This window comes from Malania oleifera, chromosome 9 (genome assembly GCF_029873635.1).
Source record: "Malania oleifera isolate guangnan ecotype guangnan chromosome 9, ASM2987363v1, whole genome shotgun sequence".
Taxonomy (NCBI): Eukaryota; Viridiplantae; Streptophyta; class Magnoliopsida; order Santalales; family Ximeniaceae; genus Malania; species Malania oleifera.
In genome coordinates this window covers 74,315,219-74,342,602 of record NC_080425.1, presented here as the reverse complement: position 1 = coordinate 74,342,602, position 27,384 = coordinate 74,315,219, and the positions used below count along the sequence as shown (strand labels likewise).

The following is a 27,384-nucleotide window of genomic DNA, read 5'->3' as shown; positions in this document are numbered from 1 at the left end:
CTTAGGAATTCATGTATAAGATTTTTATCTGCTCTCTGTATCTCCACTCATCGACCAACGAGACACACTCGTTGACTGCATAGCACCAAAACTTCAACACATAAGTTTTTCTTCTTTTGTTTATGAGCCCCACCAACTATAAAAGCCACAAACACAACAATCTCCACCTTTCCAATTATATGCCCCTTAGGAGAACTTGAAAAACATATCTGATTTCTCCACCTTGACCTTAGAACGTTCGGTTGGGGCCGTCTCCTTTCTAGCACTTGGAGACATGCACAAAATCCAAGCAACGCTGCTTGAACATGCCGATGGCAGTTTCGACTTCTACCATCAACCCTGATACAGTTGTAGACGTAACACTCGGAGACTTCACCCTAGGCTTCCAACAAGACCTTCCCACAATAGTAAATACAAATGTTACTGCAAGTCTTATATCATTAAAGCCCCCTGCATAGTCTTCAACAAAACTAACAACTGATAGATCACTATGTTTCCTGCTAAAACACCCCATTGCACAATCATGAGGAACCTTTGACATATCCAGAACATTACAACCTACCCTTGGGTACTGAGAGTGTTTTTCAAATCTCACTTCACAAGCTCTCAAACTTCAAGTCAAATTTATTAGAAGCTTTTGAATATGCCAAATGATTAAATTATTTGCAAAAGATTTCAATATATATAAAAATGCAAATATCTAATAAACCTATGCATTGAGATCCATAAGAAAAGAGACAATATAAGCTTATGACCATGAAGAAGAATTGCTTATGACTTTTTGATCCTCTAAGGTAAAACATTTAACGCCAAGATCAAATCATTGAAAATCTTAAAACTATGATCTTGAAAAATAGTAAAGGCATAAGAAAGCAATAGTGCATAACTTAGGGGGGCATTTCTTTTTAAATTCACGACTCTATGCTCTCATAATTTTTCTTTATGCCCATATGTCTTTATGAAAACAACATTGCAAATTACTACCCATATTATACTATATGATTAATTTTCTTTAATAGATAGTTTATAGTTTATGATTTGTTAGTTGAGCTACCTGATTGTATGCTTAATCTGGAATGCCACCTGCATGGCTGATGCAGTGATGAAAGCTGCATGCTGGTAGATATTTTAGGTTGTTGCATGCTTGAGATAAATTACTTGTTGAAAACAATCAGATTTTAGGTACATGTTTTTTATGGAAAAAACTCAATTTACATACAGCATGCTACTGTAATTTCGTTCAATCTTTCCAAAATAAAACCATGTGGCAATATGATTATGATAGAATAAATGTTAAAATATTTTTGAAAGAATGAGTGAATGCAAAATGAAAATTTTATCCTTATTCTTATTCGATAATGCATGCTTGAAAATATTTAGGGGAGCTAAGCTCCATTCCTAGGGAAAATGCATAAATAACTCATATGTATCATGGTATCGCAATAGTTGGTCTAAGATTTTTTAAATTATTGCTTATACGACTTGAAATTATCAGTGAAATTAATCCTTGATAAGAATAAACATTTCATTTCATCTAAGCAAGTATTCAAACTCATAGGGGGAGCATTTGAAAATTATTTCCTATCTTGTTATGCTCATCAATATTTTTATGCTTAGATATGCATTGCGCTGTGTTGTGGTATGTGCATTAAAGTTTGATAATTTTTCTATAAATCTTAAATGAAAATATTTTACTCTGCCAAAAAGTTCAAAATTTTTCATATGATCTTGCATTTAAATTGTCTATATTTATGATCCATATGGTTAATCTTTCTAGTTATATTCTTTTTGGAATGCTCATAAATAATTAACCAGAAAAATGATGCTTGCTTGATCTTTCATTTTTGAATTCAATATTTATAACTTTTCTTAACAAGATCACTTTGGTGACAACGTGCTAACCATAATATAAACATTGATTGATACCTTACTTAGCAAAAATTTCTCAAAGTTCAAAATAGATAACCAACTTCCCATAATGAGAATTTTACTTGAATTAACTTTTATGTAAAATCTGACCGCCCATGCATGCATAAATACAATTATTCACCCAATACAAATGGGTCCATAACATTGCCACCATTATCAATTTACTATTATAAAACATGTGAGTGCACTATACATAATCAAACAATAAAATGGTTTGCATGCATTACATTTAAAGGCTCAATTCAGAATTTACATCCTGGGAAACCGTCGACGGTTTTAGAAAATCCGTCGACGATTTTTCTGAAACTCAGAAATCTGCTCTCAGTATTTTATTTTGTCGATGGTTTCAGAAAAATCGTTGATGGTTTTGTTCAGGCAACGAGATCACGATTTCATAACCATGATATTCCAAACCAATATAATCCTAATAAATCCAGCAAATATCATATAAATTTTTCGTTTGATTCCGAAAAACTATCATGAACACAAACTTTACATGTGAAACAATAACGAGATCGAACAGGTAAATGGAAACGATCTTTATATTGAAAGGAAAATCATGATAATTTCAGCCATTGCTTGAATACCAACATGTAAGAATTTAATCTAATATTCTGTTCTAATTTATTGAAATAAAGAGGATGTTTAATTATCATGATCTTCACACACACACAGACATACATATATATATATATATATTACCTTTGATGTGAAAAAATAAAAGAAACCATAAATTCACATAGCGGGATCATTCATAATATATATCAATCGAGAAGAACACTCGAAGAAATCGTTTCTCTCACTTCACCCCGATCTCTTTCTGTACTTTATCAGATTTTATGAGAGTAGGGCTGATGATAAGAGAATAAAGGTAGAAAGAAGACAATTCTTATATTTCTTTTATTCAATTACTATAAGATTACTATTCAGCTACTCCCCATAACAGTAGCTATATATAAAAACCTTTCAACTTCCCACCATTAACTCTCACGACATTTAAAAGTCAATCTCTTTAGTTAATCCATAAATATGTCCATTCATTATCCTTATCATATAGGACATATATTATTCATGTGGGGCATATACTTATAATGTACATATACATTACAATATATGTTAGATTTAATTTTTTTTATTAATACAAGTATTTTTTCCAGTTATGATAATAATTAACGGACACAACTGTCACCAAATTTAAGGAAACATCTTAATAGATTGATATAATTTAAAAGGTGTACGTGTATTTTTTGCAATAAAATATTGTCTCCACATATGGAAAGGCCGTGCACAGCAAGCCAAAACTGTAAAATATCGAAGAATAAAAAATTAATAATTTTGCAAAAATCTCGAGGAAAGACAATCTAGAAGTAAAAGTCGTAGAGCAGCAGCAATCATTTGGCCATATCCACAACCCACCAGGCGTCGACTCCCTATTGCTCACTTAACACTATATATATATATATATATATATATATATATATAAGAGCGCCGTCAGCGGGAGTGACAGCGTTGGGGCCTCCTTGGGGAGCAAGGCATCTGCGAAAATGTGGATTTTTGGGGTGAAAGGAGCATCTGGGTTCTCTGCCCGATCGACGGCCGAGGAAGTTACCGAAGGGCTCGATGGAAGTGGCCTTACTGCCATAGTTACAGGTGTGTTCAAGCTTTCAACTCAAGATTAATTTATTAATCCTACTTTTCAATTTCCTGGCGTCCTTGCTCGTGGCTATGTATTGTTCTTTTATATGTTTTCAAAAGAGAGAGAGAGAAGAGTGTGATGCGTATGAGTTGTGTGCGAGCTTTGTAATCATCATCGGGTTCTGTATCAACTTCAGTTTGGTTTGTGGCAAGATTAATTTATCACCTCAGGGTGAAAGAATAAAGTTTCAGAGGAATTTATGAATGGGATTTTTTGTATTCATTTTTTTTTATCGATCGACTTACTTTAGATTGCCTGAAATACCACTATGTGACGTGTTAATATGAACTGAATCCATGTTGAAGCTTCTGACATCTGGTTGGTGGACCTGAAGCTGTTTACTTTCTCCAATTGAATGCAAGAGGAACAAAATGGAATGAAATAAAATTTAAGTAGTAAACTCATTCCATTTTGTTTTTACATACCAATGGGGAGAATATGGATTATGTACGAAGATGGCTAGTGCCTATTACGTGGCCTTTTCAGCTTCTTTCAGGACTTCCATATGGTCTTCATTTTCACTAGAAATATTGATCACAAAGAATGGAATAAATGGAATGGAATGGAATAAAATAAAATTTGTTACTCTGATTTCTATATATTCTCCATTAAATTTTTTATTCTATTCCATTACTAGCCATTTCATTATGTAAACCCATTTAAAATTTGAGTGCTTCTTATGTATATGCTTAAAGTTTGAAAACTCCCCGTTCGAGGTTGTAGTTTCAAATCTTGGATAGGCTGAAGGTGTTTGGATAATAGATCATTTATCTTGATTTGTGTAGTCTATGCCTTTCACTTTGTTAAAGTTGCAGTAAAATGGTTGGTACTTGCAATGTAAACTAAACATTGATCTAGTAAGAAAAAATGGTTAGTGGATGCTAGTGTTGTGCTGTAGTAGGTGGAGACATCGGCAGCATCAACTCCAGCCGCTTCCGTTGAAATATTGAGCTGCAGTAAATGGAGACCAACGGCCACATCCACCAACCCTGCCCACCATGATTGAAATTAAGTCAAGTACCTTTTGGATTCAACCCCCATCCATGACTATATATAGGAAATATGTGTGTATGTGTGTGTGTGTGTGTGTGTGTGTGTGTGTAATTGTGTGGTAAGAACAGAGTGGAAGAAGTGTGAGGAACATAGTGAAATTGTGCGTGAGAGAGAGAGAGAGAGAGAGAGAGAGTTGAGTTGAGTGGTGCCTCTTTCTCCTTGTATTTATTCTCCTAATTTATAGTGAGATTGGCGTACTCCGTGGACGTAGGACAGATTGAATCGAACCATGTTAAATCTGGTGTTCCATTTTTGCTTGTGTGTGATTGTTGTTCATAGATCCCTCAACAATTGGTATCAGAGCTAGATCGGAGCAAAATCACCAGATCGGAACAAAAAATCCAGATTGGAGCCTCTGCCTAGTATCTCAAAACTAAGTTTTGAGCCCACCAATGTGTTCTTCTCGATGAGATGAAGCCAACAGTGCAAACCGAACCTCGAACGAAGGTTCCAGCTGCCCGACGCGCCCACACATGCCTATAGCGGTTTGCCGTCGTTGCCACGCACTCCCATGCACCACCCAACAACCAACGAGTACCCTCACACGCCGACGAACTCACGACGAGAGCTAAAGGTTGAAGAAAGCTTATGTTAATGTGATGTCATAATCTCGTAAAAAGTCAACACCTCATCAGTATCCCAGTCAACGTCCGAGTTAGCAGCTTGGGACCCACTGCCACATCAGCACTAGGACCTAGTGCCACGTAAGCACTAGGACCCACATTTGCCATGTGTTTGCCACGTCAGCAGGTGGGCCCCACACTGCCACGTTAGCAAAGGACGTCAATAATGGCTAATGGTGTCATCGTATTCCGTTAAAGAGGAAAATATTCTGTTAAGTTTAACGGAAAGTTGACCAATTTGACTAGAAAATTTAACCAGGTTTTCAAAGCCATCTCAGGTCCGTTTTTCGAACGGCTTCAACCATTTCTACGGTTTTCGACTATTCTGGATCCAGTTGTGTTGTCCATTTGAGATGATTCCATATCTAAATAGCTGAATCGAGATGTCGATCGAAAAGAGCTCAAATATCGAGATGTTTGACGGTACCAATTGTAGTTTCTAAAAGATACAGATTAAGGACTACTTGTTTGGTAAGGAGTTACAATTACCATTAAAGGGAAAACCATAATCCATGAAGAAGGGCGAGTGGGAGTTGCTTGACCGAAAAGCTCTCGAAGCTATCAGGATAACGCTGGCAAAGTTTATTGCCTTCAATATCAAGCACATGACAACTGCCAAGTCTCTTATGGATACACTCTCCAACATGTACGAGCAGCCATCAGCCGCCAATAAGGTACGCTTAATAAAAAGATTATTTACCATGAACATGTCCGCAAGTGAAAGTTTCAGTAGACATCTGAATAATTTCAAATCAACTCGCCTCAATTAGAATTTCGTTTGATAGTGAAATCCATGCCTTACTGATTCTTAGTCAGTTGTCTGAGAGTTGGATAGGTATTGTTACTGCGATCAATAGCTTCACAAGAAAATCAAAGTTGAAGTATGAAGAAGTCATCAACATGATTTTGACGGAAGAGATCATGATGCAATCAAACAATGCTTCCACTTCAAGTTCAACATTGAACGTGGAAAGTCAAGGGAAAGGAAGCGAACATGGGCGATCAAACAATCGCGGCAGATCTAGTGCCAGATGGTCCAAATCAATAGCTCTAGGAAATTTCAACGACTCTCAGAGCAAAAGGCAAATGGAGTGTTGGAATTGTGGCAAGATTGGCCACTATAAAAATCAATGACGATCTCAGAAAGAGTTAGAAAATAAGACCGAAGCAAATCTCGCCTCTTCTTCAAGAGAAGGAGATGCACTGATATGCTCTTTGGAGAGCAAACATGATTCTTAGGTCCTAGACTCTAGAGCCTCATTTCATGTCTTTTGCAATAAAGATTGCCTAAAGGAGTATACACGAGGTAATTTCGGTAAGGTATACCTTGGCAATGATCAACCTTGCGACATAGACAGCAAGAAAATTGTGAAGATCAAGATAAACAAGTCCATATGGAAGCTGAAGGATGTCAGATATATTCTAGACTTGAGAAAGAACTTGATCTCAGTTGGTCAACTGGTAGATAAGAGATACACTACAACATTCATTGACAATGAATGAAAGATATCAAAGGGTGCACTGACGATTGCACGAGGTAAGAAAAGTGAAACACTTTATCTGACATCCAATGTCTACATGTCTATTTCAATTGCTATAGGAAATGACGATAACAACATTTGGCACCAATGACTCGGTCACATAAGCAAGAAGGGACTTAGGGTGATGTAGTCAAAGGAAAAGTTGAGTGATCTACGGTTAGTAGAGATTGACATGTGTAAGGATTGCATACTCAAGAAATAAAAGAGGGTCAGTTTCCAAACATGCACCCATATCCCAAAGTAGGAGAGACTAGAACTAGTCCACTTAGATATATGGGGATCAACGACTGTCTCATCCACGGGCAGAAGGAATTACTTTGTCACATTTATTAACGATCATTCTCGGAAGGTATAAGTTTACTTTCTAAAACATAAATCAGATGTTTTTTATGCTTTTAAGATTTGGAAAGCAATGGTTGAAGATGAAATTGGCTTAAAAAACAAAAAGCTGAGAACTGACAACGATGGTGAGTATGAAAACACCAGGTTCAAGAAATTCTATTATGAGCATGGTATCAGGATGGAAAGAACTATGACAGGTACACCCTAGCACAACGGCGTAGCCAAGCGGATGAACCAATCGTTAACTAAAAGAGGTAGAAGCATGCGTATACAGTCAAGGTTACTAAAGCAATTCTGGGTAGAAGCAGTCAACATAGTAGCATACTTGATTAACAGTAGTCAATCAATACCATTAGACCACTGTCTACCAGAAGAAGTATGGAGTGGAAATGCACTTTTGTCGGCTATGGTGAAGATGAGTACGGATATCACATTTGGGATGATGAAAACAAGATGATTAGAAGCAGACACGTGATCTTCAACGAAAAAAGTGATGTACAAAGACAAACACACAACAAAACCCATAGATGCAGTTCAGAATAAAACAACTTATGTAGGCATGGATGATGTCCCAGAAGGTTTCAGGACACAGCAACAAAATGCTGAGAATCCTTAGGCGGAGGAACCTATGAAGCAGATCATTGCACCACCACCTTCTACTCCAGCTCGGGAGCTTAGGAGATCTTCTTGACCCCATGTACCAAATAAAAGGTATATGGATTATTTACTTCTTACAAACAGAGGAGAGTCTGAATGTTATGAGAAAACATGTCAGATGGGATATTCGAGCAAGTGGGAGCTTGCGATGATGGACGAGATGAAGTCCCCCACCTCCAACAAAATGTGGGAACTAGCTAAGTTGCTCAAAGGTAAGAAGACTCTTCACAACAGGTGGACTTACAGGATCAAAGAGGAGCATGATGGCTCCAAGAGGTACAAGGCTCGATTGGTAGTCAAAGGCTTTGAGCAGAAGGAATGAATCGACTACACTGACATTTTGCACCAGTTGTGAAACTTACAACCATCAGTTAGTCTTGAGCATTATTGCCTCAGAGGGTCTACATCTCGAGCAGTTGGATGTGAAGACGACATTTCTTCACAGTGATCTAGATGAGGAGATTTACATGCACTAGCCAGGAGGATTCTCAGTGAAAGGTAAAGAGAATCTTGTGTGCAGGTTGAATAAGAGCTTGTATGGTCTTAAACAAGCTCCTAGGCAATGGTACAAAAAATTTGACGGTTTTATGCACAGGAAAGATTTTCAAAAGTGCAATGCCGACCACTGTTGCTACTTCAAGAGGTATCAGTCTACCTATATCATTCTGTTGCTATACGTCGATGACATACTAATCGTAGGACCGGATATAGAAGAAATTAGAAAATTGAAGCAGCAATTGTCAAAAGAGTTTGACATGAAGGACTTGGATTCAACGAAGCAGATACTTGGAATGCGGAGCTCCAACAATAGGAAACATTATGGTTATCTCAGTTGGAGTACATTAATCGTGTTTACAGAGACCAAACATAAATAGCACCAAAGCGATAAATACACCATTGGCCGAACACTTTCGCCTCTCTAAGGATTAGGCTCCCCAGACAGATGAAGAAAAGGATTTCATGGTTAAGGTACCTTATGCCTCAGCCATTGGAAGTCTCGTGTACGCCATGGTTTGTACCAGACTAGACATTGGCCAAGCAATGGGAGCTGTCAGCAGGTTCATGTCAAATCCAAGGAAGACTCACTAGGATGCAGTGAAGTGGATCTTGAGGTACCTAAGTACTACTATTGATAAGTGCTTATGTTTTGGCAAAGGAGACTTGAAAATTAAAGGGTATATAGATGCCGATTTTTCTTGTGAAGTTGATCACTGTAGAAGCACCACCGAATATGTGTTCACTGTTGGCACAACAGCTCGTAGTTGGATGTCACAGATACAAAAGATTGTTGTCCTATCCACTATAAAAGCTGAGTACGTAGCAGTGACAGAAGCCAACAAAGAGATGGTTTGGCTTCAAGGTTTATTGACAGAGCATGGAATAAAGCAGGTGATGAACGCTTTGCACAGTGACAATCAGAGTGGGATACATCTGGCAAAAAACTCTGCATTTCATTTTAGAGCCAAATACATTGGACTTTGTAATCACTTCATCAGATTTCTATTAAAGGATGGAGTGCTAGCACTTGAAAAAATTTAAGGTACCGGGAATCCAGCAGACATGTTGACAAAGGTGGTGATTACAGAGAAGTAGAAGTTGTGCTCAATTTCAATTGGTCTTCATACTTGAAGACACATGTAAGCACATCATTTACCTATACAATTGTTAAGATGGTGTCTCCGTCTTCAAATGGGAGATTGTTGAGTTAAAGTAGGTGGAGACGTCGGTAGCACCAACCCCAGCCGCTTCCGTTGAAATATTGAGTTGTAGTAAATGGAGACTAGCAGTCACCTCCACCAACCCTGCCCATCATGGTTGAAATTAAGCCAACTACCTTTTGAATTCCACCCCCCATCCATGACTATATATAGGAGATGTGTGTGCGTAATTGTGTTGTAAGAACAGAGTGGAAGAAGCGTGAGGAACAGAGTGAAATTGTGCATGAGAGAGAGAGAGAGAGAGAGAGAGAGAGAGAGTTGAGTTGAGCGGTGCCTCCTCCCCCTCGTATTTATTCTCTCAGTTTATAGTGAGATCAGTATACTCTATAGACGTAGGTTAGATTCGACCGATCCACTTTAAATCTAGTGTTCCATTTTTACTTGTGTGTGATTATTGTTCCTAAATCCCCCAACAATTAAAGGTTGATGGCTAACTGAATAAATTTAGAGCAACTTGGACGGAGATAATAAGTAATGATTCAACAACTCTTGAACTTTATGAAGGTATTGCTCGGACCAAATGGTGGCAAAAAAAAAAAAGTCATTTGATTGACCACAAGAAAGATTTTAGGCTCTTTTTTTTTCCGGTTATTGTATTTGCCTCTTGTGATGACATTGTAACTATGTGTTGGTGAAGATTTCACATGCTGACATGATCCAAATTATCTACCTTTCCCTGTTCTTGACTTCAGCAAAGGTGGAATCTGCACCTTTCTTATATCTCAGCACTTATTTTCCGTTTAATTTCAGGAGCATCAAGTGGCATTGGCACAGAGACAGCACGTGTCCTCGCTTTACGAGGCATCCATGTCATTATGGCAGTAAGGAATTTGGATGCTGGTAGGCGTGTCAAAGAAGCAATACTCAAGCAAATCCCTGTAGCTAGAGTTGATGTTATGGAGGTAGATCTCAGTTCGATGGCTTCAGTAAGGAAATTTGCATCAGAATATATTTCCTTGGGTCTTCCCCTAAACCTCCTCATGTAAGAAATTTATGCCCACAGTAGTCAAGTAATATGCGCTCATGTAATATGCGCGCGCGCGCACACACACCTATGCCTTGTTTGAAACTTAGAGAATGAAATGCTGTCATTTTTCTTTTGGAAGTAATAATGCAGGGGCTTTTGGGACATGTTTCACGCTTTCTCAAGATGGCATAGAACTGCAATTTGCAACTAACCATTTAGGTATGTCGGTTATCAGTTGTTTAATGTCCTTGTAATTCAAGTATATAGGCTTGTGGTGAAAGAAGATAGCACACAATGGGTGACAATTCATAATTCTCTTTTAAAAACTAAGAGTTTTCATTTTTGTTATTGCTCCAGCATATTGGCAGCAGTGGGTCAAATAAATTTGATTTCAATTCCTATATGCTATAGATTAAATGATATGTTGTCCAAGTAAAAACTATGCATGCAAAAGAACAAAAATAACGTAAAGAAATAAAGATGAAAAAAGACTGTAACCCTATATTTGGTTAGACAAATCCAAATCCAAGATTCTTGAAATGAATGCTCCAATACACAAGTACATGCATTAGATTGGATGCCAACCAGTAATACTTTGAAGCCATCTTAAAGTAGCAACTATGAAAATTTGTGCAATGTACACTTCGTTCTCTAGAAATACTCTTAGAATTGCCACATCAATATGGTAGTACTCTTCACATAAGAATAGCAACTATAATCAAAGCAAATGTAATTATATTACTTTTTAACAGGTCATTTTCTTTTGACAAATCTTTTGTTGGAGACCATGAAAAAGACAGCACGTGGAAGCGGCAAGAAAGGAAGGATCGTAAATGTTTCCTCTGAGGCTCATTGGTTTTCCTATAATGCAGGAATTTGTTTTGACAGGATCAATGATAAGGCAGAGTAAAGTCTGACTGCACCTCATGGATATTATTGCTTAATGCTGTCAAATTCATCTTGTTATTTTTGTTGTGGTGGTTTAAAGATTCTTAATAATTTGCTGAAGTTTTTCAAGATTCAATCTTGTTCTGAGTGGGTCCGTGGTGGTTATACAGACACAACAACATATTCGCTTATGGGCAATCAAAGCTTGCAAACATATTGCATTCTAACGAGCTTGCAAGGCGCCTGAAGGTAACATGCATGCTACATAGTTGACACAACCAAGTAAACTTGAAAGAAATAAAAACAATGAACACCTAGTGCACGAGGCTCCCGCTCCTACGCCACATTGAGGGCCTGGGGAGAGCATGATATATGCAGCCTTATGCTGCGTATGAAGAGGAGGTTTCTGATTTGAGACATCTGGGTCTGGCTGTACCCTTTTATCACTACGCGAGTCTTGACCTCACATAAGCCTTGTAGACTTCTTTTTTTTTTTTTAAAGATCTGTTTGAATTTTTACTCTTTAACATTTTTGCAAGTTGCTATTAATTTGATTACACAACAGCGTTCTCAGTTTCTATTTATTAACAAAATGCTCTATACGCATCATGATTAGTTCCTATAAGGTAAGAATGATAGTTATCTTTCAAGATGACAACTTGAAACCAACCATTATCTGTGCCTGCAATTCATACCACAACTCACATTATCATTTTAGGCGGAATCTAATCAGCAATGGGCATCCTTTCCCTTGAAAATTAAACAGGAAGAAGGTGTGGACATTACAGCTAATTCTCTTCATCCTGGAGTGATTGCCACTAATCTTCTCCATCGTTATGGCATATTTTATGGTAAATCTTATTTGTTTGTCTGTGTTTTACAGATATGGTTTTTTACAACTGAGAAGTGAGTATTATTGAAGGGTGCCAAGGGGTGCTTCCCCTGTACACTATTATACGTAACTCCAGCAAAAAATAGAATGCAGCAGTGTATCTTTTAAATGCTCTACATTCTCCCTTAAGGATAGGACACTTGCCACAGTTTCCATTTTGTTCCTCATAATGTTAAAAACAGCCTAGTAAGAATCATTTTAAGGTATTATCCCCGCATCAAACATCAACCGAGTCTAGCTCACTGTCCATTACAGCAACAAAGCCAATAAATTTAAACAAATCCCGCTTCATGCTTATAACTCCTTTCCATAGTCCGCAACCTTAGGTTGATTTGACTTCTTTAGGCGCTGTTTAGTAAACCAGCTCCCTTCCTCAACAGTTCAACATAAAAAAGGGGGAAAAAAAAGAATGAAAATCCTAAACCGGTCAGCTTGTTCTTTTTGCTCCAGATAACATGGATGCAAGTAGATATGGGCATCTATTAGACATCACGACCATAGAATGTTTGTCATATATGCTTGTAGTGTCTTGTTTGTTTTACATATGTGCATGTTATTTGCAACCAATTTTAAAAACGCGCATTGAATCTTAATTAATTTCTTTCTTGATATGCAAAATTAAGATATTTTTGATTCATGATTCAAACCTCGGCTTGACAACTGTGGGAGGAAAAAGAATATGTCTAATAGTGATGTTCCATAAATGTTTTGAGCTTTGGTTCCTTTTTTATCTCAATGCAGACATGGGAAAAATGTTATTTGCTTATGTTCTTAAAAATGTACAGCAGGTATGTTCTTATTCTTCAATTGTTTTCACACAGCACCAACTATTTCTCTTTAAAAATAATGTAACATGATTTGACATGGTGTTTAGGGAGCAGCAACTACATGTTATTTGGCTCTGAATCCACAAGTCGAGGGGATAAGTGGCAAATACTTTGTAGACAGCAACATAGCTGAACCGAGCCCCCGGGCGAGAGATGCAGAACTGGCGAAGAGGCTGTGGGATTTCAGCATTACCTTGGCCAACCCCAACTAGCTAGTTTGGGGTTTTAGGGCTTTTGCTCAGCCATACTAAAGGGTTGTGAATTGCTTGCTCTTGTGTTTGATGTTTTAGATGTAAAAACCATATTTGTGTGACATTGAAAAAGAATAATGCATTAGAGTTCAGTGTTGTGTGCTTTAAAACAATAAAAAAATTTGTATGTGGAACTTTGTTTGGGGATCATTTCTTGTTTTGTTAAATAAAAAGATCAGCTTTTGCAATAAGTTTTCCCCATTAGCACTGCTTTGCTGGCTGTGGATGTGGCTGTTGATAGATATTAGATGGTCAACCAACTATTCTTGTTTTCTAATTGAATGGTATAGTTGGAATCTTAAAGTTAGTCAAGAAAAATACTTTTAAAACATTAAAGAATGTCGACATTATTTTTGGTTTGTGAAAGGAATGGACTTAGGAAAGAAATGGAATGAAAATTTTAATAGGAAGCATGAAGAAATCAAGTATGAGTGGAATGAAAAATTGAGTAAAAAGCACGAAGGAATCAAGTACATAAGGAATAAATAGAATTATCATTCAGTTCTCGATTTCATTCCATTTCTACATAACATATAATTATAGTACATGAGGAATAAATAGAATTATCATTTAATTTTTACATTTTTATTTAAAAATTTCATCCTATTTTATTCTCCAAATCAACGAGTTTGCTAATTGTTGAGAAATCCACTTATGAGTTTGTCTCACATTGGAAAAATTGACTGGATAATGGGTGCTTATATATATGGTTGGGCCCAAGAGCCAATAGACTTAAACTTTTGGGTCAAGTTGGTGCTCACCCATGTTTATGTGATATATAGAGTAGACACAGTTGGGATAAGTGCGATACTATTCATCCGACACCTTCTATTCTGTTGGTTTGTTATTGGATATATAGTTTTGGAAGATGGCTGAAAGTTTGAAATTACAACCCCAACAGCTTCGTCATCATCTTCAAAGACGATAGCTAATGCTCGGTTTGAGGTGGAGAAATTTGATGATACCAATAATTTTGGTATGTGGCAATGTGAGGTGATGGACATCATGTACCAACAAGAATTAGATATTGCGAAAAGATCAATTGTCATACATGTGGTACAATTCATTTGTGTCTCGCTAAAAATAAAAAATATTGTGTTATGAGGGAGACATCTACAAAGAAATTGTGAAAGACATTGGAAGATACATTTATGACCAAAAGTCTAAAAAATCAGCTCTATTTGAAAAAGAAATTGGTTTGCTTCCATTATCAACCATGAATTTCTATAAATGACCACATAAATGCTTTTAATAAAAATTTGATTGATTTGTTGAATTTGGATGAAAAGGTCAAAGATGAGAACAAGGCCTTATTGTTACTGAATTCTCTCACTAATGATTATGAGCATCTCACCTCCACTTTATTATATGGGAAGGATAAAGTTACTTTTGATGTTGTTTGTACTGCTTTGATTAATACTGAATGCAGAAAAAAAAAAATGATCAAAATAGCAGAAGCACTGATAATAAGGGGACGTTCTTAGAGCTGTAAACCTGGAAGAAGGAATAAATCTCGAGGGAGATAGGCTAAAGATGAATGCGCCTTTTATCATGAGAAAGGACATTTGAAGAAAGATTGCCCTAAATTGCAACAAAAGAACAAAGGCAAAGCACATCCTAGTGCCAATATAGCCTAACGTGATGGAAGTGAGTCAGATTTTTCTCTTATTAGAACATCTTCGACACATTACTGTGGTGAGTGGATTTTGGATTTTGGTTGTTCCTATCACATGTGTCCCAATGAAGAATGATTTTCTAATTTTGAAAAATTAGATGATGGGGTTGTTTTTATAGGAAATGATAATACCTGTAAAATGACTGGAATAGGTTCAATACAGTTAAAAGTTCAAGATGGAACTGTTAAAAGCTTGACTGACCTTAGATATGTTCCAAGCCTAAAGAAAAATCTGATCTTATTGGCTGCCTTAGAATCTAAAGGGTTCACTTTTACTTTAAAAGATAGAACCTTAAAGGTTAAATCAGGTGCGCTTGTGGTGATAAAAGTGACTAGGAAAAATAACTTGTATTATTTTTAAGGTAGTACAGTTATTGGTTCAGTGACTATTGTTTCTAAGAAAGATGTAGGTTCATATACAACTAGGTTATGACATATGTGATTGGCACATGCAGGTGAAATATCTCAGCAACAATTGGTTAAGCGAGGTTTGTTGAAGGGTGCAAAGGTATGTAAGCTTGAATTTTGTGAACATTGTACTCTGAAAAAACAGTAAAGAGTGAAATTTGACACTGCAACTCACTGGATTAAAAGTATTTTAAACTACATCCACACAGAAGTATGGGGGCCTACCAAAACTATTTGATTGGGTAGTACGCATTATTTTGTCACTTTTGTTGATGATTTTTCCAAAAGAGTTTGGATGTATGCTGTGAAGAATAAAAATGAAGTGTGTGATATTTTCCTTAAGTGGAAAAAATTGGTTGAAACTCAAACTAGCAGAAGGATCAAACGGCTCAGATCAAATAATGGTGGTGAATGCATGAGTGATCCATTTGTGAAGGTATGTCAAAATGAAGGTATTGCTCAACACTTTATAGTTAGAAATGCACCACAACATAATAGGGAAGTAGAGCGCATGAATCAGACTTTGCTAGAGAAAGTTTGATGTATGTTGTCTAATGTTGGGTTGAACAAAAGGTTTTGGGCTGAGGTTGTTAGGTATGCGTTTCATTTCATCAACTACCTACCATCATCTGCTATTAGGGGAAAACCACCCTATGATGTATGGTCTGGAAAACCCTCTAATGATTATGATTCCTTGCATGTATTTGGTATTGTTGCTTGTTATCATGTTAAAGAATCTAAGTTAGATCCTAGAGCTAAGAAAGCAATATTTTTGGGATTAGTGCAAAAGTCAAAGGATATCGTCTTTTGTGTTTGGAGACAAAAAAAATGATTCTAAGTAGGGATGTGACTTTTGATGAACTTGTGATGATAAAGAAAATAATGCATAAGGAGTCATTAGTTGAAGAAAAGACCAGTGGTACTCAACAAGTTGAGACAATTTTGGAAAATCCAATGAGAAATGAGGCTACATGATGTAACTCTCCAGTTACAATGGGAAATGGTGTACAAGAAGAGGAGATTTCAATCCAAGAATCTTTACGGTAACAAGAATCAATTGTTTCTCAGAGGCCAAGGAGTGAAATTCAAAAACCTACTCAGTTTGCTGATAGGTGGCCTATGCACTTCTAATTATAGATGATGATGTTCCTTGCACTTTCAAAGAAGTAATGAGAAACTCTGAATCAGACAAATGGAAAAGAGCAATGAATGAAGAATTGCAGTTTCTTCATCATAATCATACTTGGGAGCTAGTTCAACTACCCAAAGCTAAGAAAGCAATTGGTTGCAAATGAGCTTATGTAAAGAAAGAAGGATTTCCATATGCAAATAATGTTCGCTTCAAAGCTATATTGGTAGCCAAGGGCTATGCACAGAAGGAAGATATTGATTATACTAAGATATTTTCTCCAGTTGTTAAATATTCTTCCATTCAAATTTTGTTGGCTTTGGTAGCACAATTTGATCTTACACTAGTTCAGCTCGATGTAAAAATTGCATTTTTATATGGTGATTTGGAAGAGGAAATATATATGACTCAACCAAATGGATTTAAGGTTGCTAAAAAATAAAATTGGGTATGCAAACTAGGAAAATCGTTGTATGATTTAAAACAGTCTCCAAGACAATGCACAAATGATTTCATTAGTTTATGATTGGTCACAAGTATATTAGAAATAAATATGATCATTGTGTTTATTTTCGCAAACTACAAAAATGATCTTTTATATTTTACTCCTGTATGTTGATGATATGTTGATAGCTTCAAAAAACAGGGAAGAAATCAACAAACTAAAAAGTCAGTTAAATCAAGAGTTTGAGATGAAAGGTCTTGGTGAAGCAAAGAAGATACTTGGCATGGAGATATACAGAGACAAAATGAGAGGAAGAACTAGTTTGACTCAGAAACAGTATTTGAAAAAGAGAGTACAAAGTTTTGACATGTCTGAGCAGTCAACACTAGTTAGCACTCCGCTTACTCCTCACTTCAAACTTAGTGCATCTTTATCCCCTAATTTAGATGAGGAATGTAAGTATAAGTCACAATTTATTTATGCAAGTGCATTTGGTAGTCTCATGTATGCAATGGTTTGTACAAGACATGATATTTCACAAGTTGTTAGTATGCTGAACAGGTATATGCATGTTGCGAAAAACGAATTGCACAACGGAATATATAGGATCAAACACACGCAACACTTAATGACGAATATACAGAAACAATACACAACAAATATATGAAAGCAATAACAACACAAGACACAAGGAATTACGTGATTCAGCAATACCTATATCCATAGGAGCAAACAACAACAATTCACTATCTTTTTGTCCAAAGGACATAAACAATACATAAACCATGTACAACCAACCTACAAATACATCTGAGACAACATATATAAAATGTTCTCAGAGGTTTTCCCTCCAAACCCCAACTTCTGCGCTGGGTATCCTGAGTCAAACCATCAACGGTTTCAGACATAATGTAAATTATCTGACACTACCCCAAACCATCTAAGGTTAGAGAGCTACCGTCAATGGTTTCCCCTACCTCACCTTGATTTCCTTCATATTTTCCCTTTGTGCATGCTTTCCACTCTGTATGTGAGCCGCATATCACAACAAGCTCCACCTTGGCAAACATATGCCCCTTAGAAGAAACTGAAAATATGAACCCGCTGCTCCACCTTGATCTTGGGACATTAGGTTGGGACCGCCTCCCGTCTAGCAACTGGAGACGAAAATCAAGTCCAAACAATGCTTGAAATTGTCTGTGACAGCTTCGGCTTCTACCATGAACCCCGATTCAGTTGTAGATGTAACTGTTGTCATTGGTATATTCCCAAGAGGAGGGGTGAATTGGGTATTTAAAAATTATCCTTCCTAGGTTAGGTGCAAATTGCAGTCAATAATATACAACATAAGGTCTTTCTAAAACAGTCTCAATTCCCCAAGCAATTAACTAAGCAAATATTGAAAGCATATATAGCAGGATCAGTAATTCACAATCATACACAATGATAAAACATAATCATTCAAGTGCAGGAATTAAATTGCGAAAATTAAAATCAAGCGTAAGAAATGTTATCGCGGTTCGGCCAAACTTGCCTATGTCCCCACCTCAAGCTCACACGCAAGAGGTTTCACTAAATACTCTCTTAACGGGTGGAGCGACACCGATTACACTACCCTTTCTTTACTGGACAAGGGAATACCCTAGGTCACATTCACAGGACTGGCCCCAACCTTTACAACTACACTTTACGGTGCAACAAGTCCTCCTAACCGGGTCTGAACTATCTAGTGCTTTCTTAATCGGGTCTAAGCAATCCGATGCACGTTGCAGGCTAGTGCAATCCTCTTTCGACGATCACACGTCGGGAATACAACAATAATCAAATATTTGTGTACAAATACAATGCTTTTACAACAAGTAGATAAATACACCAATATAATCAATGCACTCACAAATGATATAAATTTATGCTCAAGTGAGACCTTTTCAGGCTGTATGATAGCTCTCAAGAATATATGTATATATATATATATATATATATATATATATATATATGAGAGTGAAACCTTTGATTCAATATAATATATTCAATAAATGAATAATCAAAGGAACTTTAAGAAACCCTAAGCAAATATCTCAGTTATATATATATATATTAAGCACAACTGATATTTAGGGTTTAAGCTTGCCAAAAACTTTTATCAAAAATAATATGCAAGCTTTTGAACCTTGCAATAAGGATGCAAGTTCTCCAGCAAAGATGAGTTCTTCCCAAACAATATTTATCAATAAAATATGATGGGAAAAAAATCAAGATCAACCAATGTAAGTATGAGAGAGTAGTAAGCTTGAAGATGATATATGAATGTGCTTACATCAATATAATCAAGCTCTCTGCAAAAATGATTCTCTCTTCTTGAAAAAGAATTTAGCAAGAATGAATGCAAAAGAGAATGTATAGTATACTTTCTGATTGAAAGATGTAAGAAAAACACTTCAAAGTTTTTGCTAATTAAATTGTTAATCTCTTACTAATCACGGCAAATGGTGGAATATATATATAGAGCCCCCTAAAAATATTATCCTTAGGGACACGATAGTCATTTTGAAAAATATTAATTAAAAATTAACCCTAATTATCGCAGTAAGAAAATTGTGAACCCGAGAGGTTCGATCAACCGAGGGATTTGGCCAATCGTCTGAACAGACACAAATATTTTGAATTGAATTTCTGGTCCGGTTGGCTATGGAAGATGGTCGATTGGTTGGCCATGGCGATTTCTCGAACCTTCATTGGTTCGATCAACTGTAGGTGAAGGCCAGTTTGTCAAGAGGCCAAGTTCGGTTGGCTGAGGCAAATTAAAACATGAATGGACGATCTGCCGAGTCTTAAATAAATTGGCCAATTTGGGTTCGGTCGACCGAGGCAATTTGAGCATGCAAGGTCGGTCGACCGAGGCTCTTTAATTGAGCCTAAAAATGTAACGTCGATTGACTGAAAGTCGACCGAAGTCTTTGTGATATTAATTTTGGCCTTACTTTGCCTTTAAGCTTTTCCAACCCTGTGTGAATAAGTTATGACATTTTAATTAAAGGGTTGTGGAACATAATGGTCAATCTATGGGCTTTGAGCATAAATTCCTAATCATGCATGAGATGCAAATATTACAAACCATAAAACTTAGTACTATTACAATACAACTTAAAAGAATAGACAAAAATCTTCACGTTTTGCTCCTTTGTAATTTCATGGATTGCGTCAAATGGTGTGCACGTTTAAGTATTTCTCGACTTCCATTTCTTATCTGTCATTCGTGCTTAGAAAAATGAACCTATTTATATACTTAGTACACAAATAAAATACTGTGATTTGTCATAATAAAAACAGGAATCGAACTCAAAAAGTCAACAATCTCCTCCTTTTTTATGATGACAAACATAGGAGCAAAATTTTGGATTTGTCTGACAAGCCTCCCCCTAACAATATGCATAGATAGAAAAATGATATTCAATAAAGTTCATATACAAGGATAAAGACTTCAGAATTTTTCAAGATGTGCATTTAAGTGTAGTTATCATTTTGAGTAACAAAAGTTTAGGGAGAAAGGACTAATCTTGCTTATCATAAAACATCTCCCGCTTTTGTCATCAGCAAAAGGGTTAAGTTAAGAAAAAATATTTGATTATTTTAAAAGAAGTCTTAGCTTAAGATTGCACTCCCCATTTCTAAAATATTTTTCATTTTTCTTAAAAGAATTCTCCTCCTTTAAAACACTCCCCCTTTTTGATATAACATTTGGGCATATAAAATTTTAAAACTGTTTGAAAAATACAGTAATTAAGCACACAAAACAAAACAAAAAATATTCCCCCTTTGATGCTTGCAAAAGGTGCTGGGGGTGATGCTTACTGAAAAAGAAACTTTAATATGATGCTCAAGCAGGCAATTATTTTATGGTTAGGCATTTACGCATACATCATAATATAACCAAAAATACCAACCATAGTCATAGTTAATAGGTCCTTGCACATGTTCCAGAGTTGCCAACAAACACAGTGTTTTAGGGAGGTAGAACTAAGATCCGAGGTTTCAACATTGAGTAGAACAAATCATGGGTGAGCATTTGGAAAACCGCCTAAAGGGACTTGACCAGAGTCATGAGGAGATCCGTCAAGATATTCGGAATATTAAGGATTAGATAGATAAGTTAATGGGGATATTCATCACTATGCCACGTGTCCACTCACAAAGGTGACACGTGGCATTTTTGTTCTTTTTTATTTTTATTTTTATTTGTAAAAGTACTGTAGCAGTGTGATGTTAGCATGACATCACCTTGATATGTGTCACCATGACACGTGTTACTCTCCAAGGCCTTTCCTTTTTTATTCTTTAAAATTTATTCTAAATAATTTATAAGACTTTTTCTCACCTGAAGCTGTTGTTGCAATGGGACTGTTGTCCGAGTCAGAAAATCAAAGTTATAAAACTCCAAATAACAAGTTAACCGATCAAAATTAGGAAGAATGAGTCTTGAACAACCTATAAGAATTTACGTTCAATCGGACGAGAAATCACAATCCGATCGTCTAGATCAAGCTGACTGTGCAAGTACCTCCAATCCTGAAGCTGTTGCAACAACGAAACTGTTGTTCGAACCACAAATTAAAAGTTTCAAGGCTCTAAATAACAATTTAACCGATCAAAATTAAGAGGGATGAGTCATGCACCATCTGTAAATATTTCAGCTTAATCGAAAGAGAAATCACCATCCAATTGTTTAGATCAAGCTGACTGCGCAGGCACCTGCAATCCTAAAGCTGTTGCTGCCATGAGGCTAATATCCAAGGTACAAAACCACAGTTTAAAAGCTCTAAATAACAATCTAACCAATCAGAATTAAGAAGGGTGAGTCATATAAAACCTGTAAATATTTTAGCTCAATCGGATTAGAAATCACCACCTGATCGTCTAAATCAGGCTGACTGTGTAGACACCCCTGCTGCTGCGATGAGACTGTTGTCCAAGTCAGAAAACCGAAGTTTTCCAAGCTACAAATGACAATTGGACCGTCTAGAGTGAAGAAGGATGAGTACGGCACCACCTGTTATAATATCAGCTCAATCGGACGAGAAATCACCCTCCGATAGTGTAGGGCAAGCTAACTGCGTAGGCACCCCCAATCCTAAATTTTCAGGAAAAAACACTTTTTCTCTATCTTTCTTTTTTAACACGAATTTCCTTCTCCTCTATTCTTGTATTGAATTTTTTCAGTGTCCCCTCTCCTTTTTTTTTTTTTTTTTCTTTTGTTGCTTGTCTTAAGCTCCAATTTATTGGACTCAAGGAGTAATCTAATTCAAATCAACAAATCAAAATTAAATCTAATTTGCTAACTTAAATTTGATTAACCAAATTTAAATTTATTCAATCAAAATTAAGTAGCTAAATTAGTTTTAAATTATGATTTTTCTAATTTGAATTTGAATTGTGTGTGTGTGTAGGTGCCAACATGAAGAACATCCATTCACCCTCTCTCTCTCTTTTTTTGTATTTGTTTTTTTTTTCTTGTATTTAAATTTGGGGAAATAATAAAATTTCCTTTCCCATTGTTTTTGTAATATAAGACACCTAAACAAATTAGGATGTCTGCAACTGCCCCTCGATGAGGATGTGCATCGACTATCAAGAAATTAATAAAGTGACAGTGAAGAACAAGTACCCGTTACCCCATATTGACGATCGGGTTGACTAGCTAAAGGGCACATAGGTTTTCTCTAAGATCAATCTGTGATCCGGGTATCATCAGGTGAAGGTTAAATCAGAGGATGTACCAAAAACGGCTTTCCGTACAAGGTATGGTCATTACGAGTTTTTAGTTATGTCGTTCGGTTTGACCAATGCTCTTGCGGCATTCATGGACCTAATGAATAGGGTGTTCCACAAGTACTTATATTAGTTTGTGATTATGTTCATCGACGACATCCTGGTTTATTCGAGGAGTCTGGTGGAGCATGAAGCTCATTTGAGACTAGTACTTCAGGTACTTAAGGAAAAGAAACTATTTTCTAAATTTAAAAAATGTGAGTTCTGGCTGGAACAAGTTGCATTTCTGGGACATGTAGTGTCCAGGGAGGGAATTTCAGTGGACCTGAGCAAAGTGGAGGCAGTAGTTGATTGGGCAAGACCGAAGAACATGCACGAGGTTAGAAGTTTCTTGAGTATGGCAGGATACTATCACTGGTTCGTTGAGAGGGTTTCGAGGCTATCAGGTCCTCTGACGCAGCTTACGAGGAAGAATATGAAGTTTGAGTGGACTAGTGAGTGCGAACAGAGTTTTCAAGAATTGAAGCAACGACTAGTCATTGCCCTAGTGTTGACCATTCCCTCAGGAGATGGAGGATTTGTGATCTACAATGATGCATCCCATAAATGACTCGAGTGTGTCTTAACACAGTAAGAAAAGGTTATTGTGTATGCTTCTCGCCAACTCAAGGAGTACAAGAAGAACTATCCTACGCATGACTTGGAGCTGGCAGCAGTAGTTTATGCGTTAAAGATCTGAAGGCACTACCTATACGGTGAAAAGTGCGAGATCTTTACTGATCATAAGAGCCTTATATACTTTTTCACCCGGAAAGAATTGAACATAAGGCAGCGGAGATGACTTGAGTTGATTAAGGACTACGACTGTTCCATTAGTTACCACCCAAGAAAAGCTAATGTGATAGCGGATGCTTTGAGTCAGAAGTCGGTGGGTGCGTCAGTTTCAGTGGTTTTTGTACAGCATCAGATTAGGATAGACCTAGAAAGGTTGAGTGTAGAGTTAGTAGAAGGGAATTCACAGGCGTTCATTGTCGGTTTGATTATTCAGCCAACTTTGCAGGAGAAAATTAAAGCCGCTCAAAAAGAGACACAAAGTTGATGAAAATTGTGGAGAAAGTACGAAGTGAGTAGCAATCAAACTTCAATGTTTCTGAGGATGGAGTTATCAGATTTCACGCAAGATTGTGTGTGCCTAACGGCGCAGAGATTAAAAAAGATGATTCTGGAGGAGGCTCATCGCTCTCTTTATACTGCTCATCCGAGAAGTACGAAAATGTATAGAGATCTGCGAGAATCTTTCTGGTAGAGTAACATGAAGAGGGAGATTGTCAGATTTGTAGAACAGTGTTTGACATGTCACCGGGTAAAAGCAAAACACCAGAGACTAGTAGGACCACTTCAACCATTTGATATCCCTAAGTGGAAGTGGGAGCATATCTCAATAGACTTCGTATCGGGGTTGTCTTCAGCGGTGCATGGACAGAATACTATCTAGGTTATAGTGGATCGGCTGATGAAGATTGCACACTTCGTTCCGATCAGAGTCAGTTATTCTATGAATAGACTGACAGAGCTTTACATACAGGAGATTGTACAACTTCATGGTGTCCCGATTTCCATTGTTTCAGACTGAGATCCACAGTTCACCTCTCGGTTCTTGAAGAGTTTGCTGGACGCCTTGGGATCTCAACTCACTTTCAATATTGCGTTTCACCCGCTGACGAATGGGCAGTCCGAGAGGACCATTCAGATTCTAGAGGATATGCCGCGGACGTGTGTGCAGAATTTTGGGGATAGTTGGATTCGCTATCTACTGCTCGTTGAGTTTGCATATAATAACAATTATCAGGCCAGTATCGAGATGACACCATATAAGGCTTTGTATGGTCGCTGGTGCCAATCTTCATTGTATTGGGATAAGGTAGGCGAGCGACAGATTTTGGGGCCGGAACTTGTTCAACAGACCTCTACAAAGGTTGAACTTGTCAGGGAGAGGATTAAAACAACACAGAGTGGGCAAAAGAGTTATATGAATACTCGTCAACAAGAGTTAGAGTTTGAGATTGGTGATATGTTATTTTTTAGGATTGCTCCGATGAAAGGGTGATGAGGTTTGGAAAGAAAGGAAAGTTAAGTCCTAGGCACATTAGGTCATTTGAGATCTTGGAAAGGATTGGTCCAGTTGCCTATCGAGTGGCGTTACCCCCAACGATGTCTAGGATTCATGATGTTTTGCACGTGTCGATATTGAGGAAATATGTGTCAAGTCCTTCGCACGTGATAAGTTATGAGCCTTTGGAGATCGGAAATGCTTTGGCATACGAAGAGGTACCAGTTCAGATTCTAAATCGGGAAATATAGGAACTGCGTACTAAGAATATACCGTTAGCGAAGGTGTTGTAGCGTAATCATGCAGTTGAGGAGGCTTATTGGAAATTAGAAACGGAAATACGTCAGAAGTACCCACAGCTTTTCAGAGAGACTCAGCATTAGACAGATCAGTACAGTGGCATAGGTAAGCGTTGATTTGTATGCAGGTTAGGTAAGGTAGGGTTGTATTATTTTATTAGTTTGTTTACGGTTTTCGTATATGGATTGTCTTTGGGAGAGTTTTGTATGGTACTATTATCTCCTGAGACATTGTGTGTAACTACGGTATTCCTCCGCCATAAGTGAAGGTATTTAATAAACTTGGGACAGGGCCGTTGTATAGGTGGCTACCGACTTTTCTGTAGAGATGGATCGTGATCGGTAACAGTTAGCAAATTTCGAGGACGAAATTTTACGAGGGGGGAGATTGTAGAAACACAAACCCGAAAAATAAAAGAAAATAAATAAGGAAAAGAGAAATCAAGGGAGAGAAAGGAAAATGAAGGAGATTGGTTTGGCAGGACCCAAACCGTCAACGGTTTTATAGAGCTTGGGAAAAACCGTCTCCAGTTTCAATCAACAAGGGAGGGTCAACTGCCAAACCGTCGACGGTTTTCCTACGAGTTTGCTTACTTAAGGGCTAAGCAAGGTATATTTTCTCATAACTTCAAAATTCACTCTCTCTCTCTTAGGGCTTTTGGACTCTCTCTCTCTACTCTCATTCTCTCGTGGCTCTCTCTCTCCCGTAGGCTCACCCAGATCCCGTGATCACTCTCCGATTATCTTTCCCTTCTCTCTCAGCTTGCCGGTTCGTTTTCGGCGGCAAGATCGAAAAGCTAGGATTTTTCGTTTTTTGAACGGAATCGGTTTCTTTTTCAGAAACAGGTAAGGGGATTAAATTAAGTCAAGTTTTTATTAAATTTGAACCGATCAAACTGCTTTATATATATGTATACTTGTGAATTCAAAGGTTATTTCGAAAACCAACCGTTCAAAATGAACTTTACAAACATAGGATACATGATACGGTATTTTGAATAAAATGAACGGTGGAAAGCTTGGTTTTATCGTACGAACTTCATATACTGTGCTTTCTTGATTGTTTAAATGGCTATGTTCAAAATACTGAAAATCGTGTGGCAGGTGAATAATCGGTATGGTTATCGTGTAACGAAATTTGGGTACAGTTATGAAAATACTGAACTGTTTGTGAAACATACTGGAACTGCCTTTGCAAAATACTAGGATTTGATATGACGGCCAGGAGCCTGTTTTATTTAACAATTGTAAGCCGAGTTTTATTAAACCGCTGTGAGCCAGGTTTTATTTAACGGTTGGGGGCTGGATTTTATTAAATGGCAGGTTTTATACAAAATGAGTTTATAATACAATTTTTATTACCGAAATTGCATGATATTATTTAAGAACCTTGAGGACCAGTTGTATTGTGAGCACGGTACTGTTGCTAGGGAATTTCTATTTGGCCATGTGGGCCCACACTATACTGAGAGGTGTAGGGTGTCTTCGGCCGATTAGCCTGCGTAAGGATGAAATACCTTTCCTGGGTTCCAAATTAGGAAGTGGTAAAGCAATCGGACCTGCAACTAGGTTGTGGATGCCTGCAGATGCACTTGCAAATGGTTACTTTGACTATGTCTGGGTTGAACCCCCAAGGCATAAGTCCAGCCTTCGATCCGCACAACCCATATCATAGGGGAAGTAAATGGAATGTTAGTCCCAAGGAGTGTCTTTCACGCAAATTTGTTAATTTATGTAAATGGTGTTATTATTTATTAAACTGGTTTATACCAAGGAAGCAAATGCATATTTTTCAACTGTAAAGGTGTGAGTACTCGTATGTGAATTAAAATGCGTGAATGTTTATAGCAAAGTAAACTCTCCACCCAAGGGCTTACTGAGAAAGGCGAGTACCTTGATAGGTATTAGTTGTAGTCATACTAGGTTGCATAACGTATTAAAGCAGAGGAGAGCTACATATATCGGCGTGTAATCTCCCCTATCCTCGGGAACTTTTGCTTATAAATAATTGTGTGTGTGTAAGTATGGTCTGAGAACAATTTTATAATTGTAGTTAATTAACAACTGATGATATTTTGTATACACTAAAACTCAGGTTGGTCACACACTGATATTAACTTAATCTTCCTTATTGAGAGGTATCTCACCACAATATACAAATTATCTTT

At 37.1% G+C, this 27,384-nt stretch overlaps 2 protein-coding genes across 7 annotated transcripts in view; one reads left to right on the top strand and one right to left on the bottom strand.

Annotated features, from left to right (window-relative positions):
- Positions 1 to 2,305: 2,305 nt before the first annotated feature.
- LOC131164810 (mitogen-activated protein kinase kinase kinase YODA) overlaps positions 2,306 to 27,384 on the bottom strand; it is a 44,835-nt gene continuing 19,756 nt past the window's right edge. For 2 of the 5 annotated variants that reach the window (XM_058122292.1, XM_058122293.1), the window contains exon 12: positions 17,737 to 18,289. In XM_058122292.1, coding sequence (XP_057978275.1) covers positions 18,274 to 18,289 — 16 coding nt within the window. In that variant the 3' untranslated portion in view covers positions 17,737 to 18,273. Of the gene's footprint in view, positions 2,354 to 17,736; positions 18,351 to 27,384 lie in introns of those variants that run through there. The other 3 variants (XM_058122290.1, XM_058122291.1, XM_058122294.1) reach the window with 3 other exon arrangements.
- Positions 3,405 to 13,534, top strand: LOC131164812 (short-chain dehydrogenase TIC 32, chloroplastic-like). Of its 2 annotated transcripts, none has more exons than XM_058122296.1 (8): positions 3,405 to 3,579; positions 10,310 to 10,541; positions 10,666 to 10,745; positions 11,279 to 11,432; positions 11,585 to 11,663; positions 12,181 to 12,265; positions 13,048 to 13,094; positions 13,181 to 13,534. In XM_058122296.1, the coding sequence occupies exons 1-8, from the start codon at positions 3,474 to 3,476 to the stop codon at positions 13,343 to 13,345; spliced, it is 948 nt and encodes a 315-aa protein (XP_057978279.1). In that variant the 5' UTR covers positions 3,405 to 3,473; the 3' UTR covers positions 13,346 to 13,534. The 2 variants fall into 2 exon arrangements, with proteins under 2 accessions (XP_057978279.1, XP_057978278.1); XM_058122295.1 differs by having other exon boundaries at positions 12,133 to 12,265.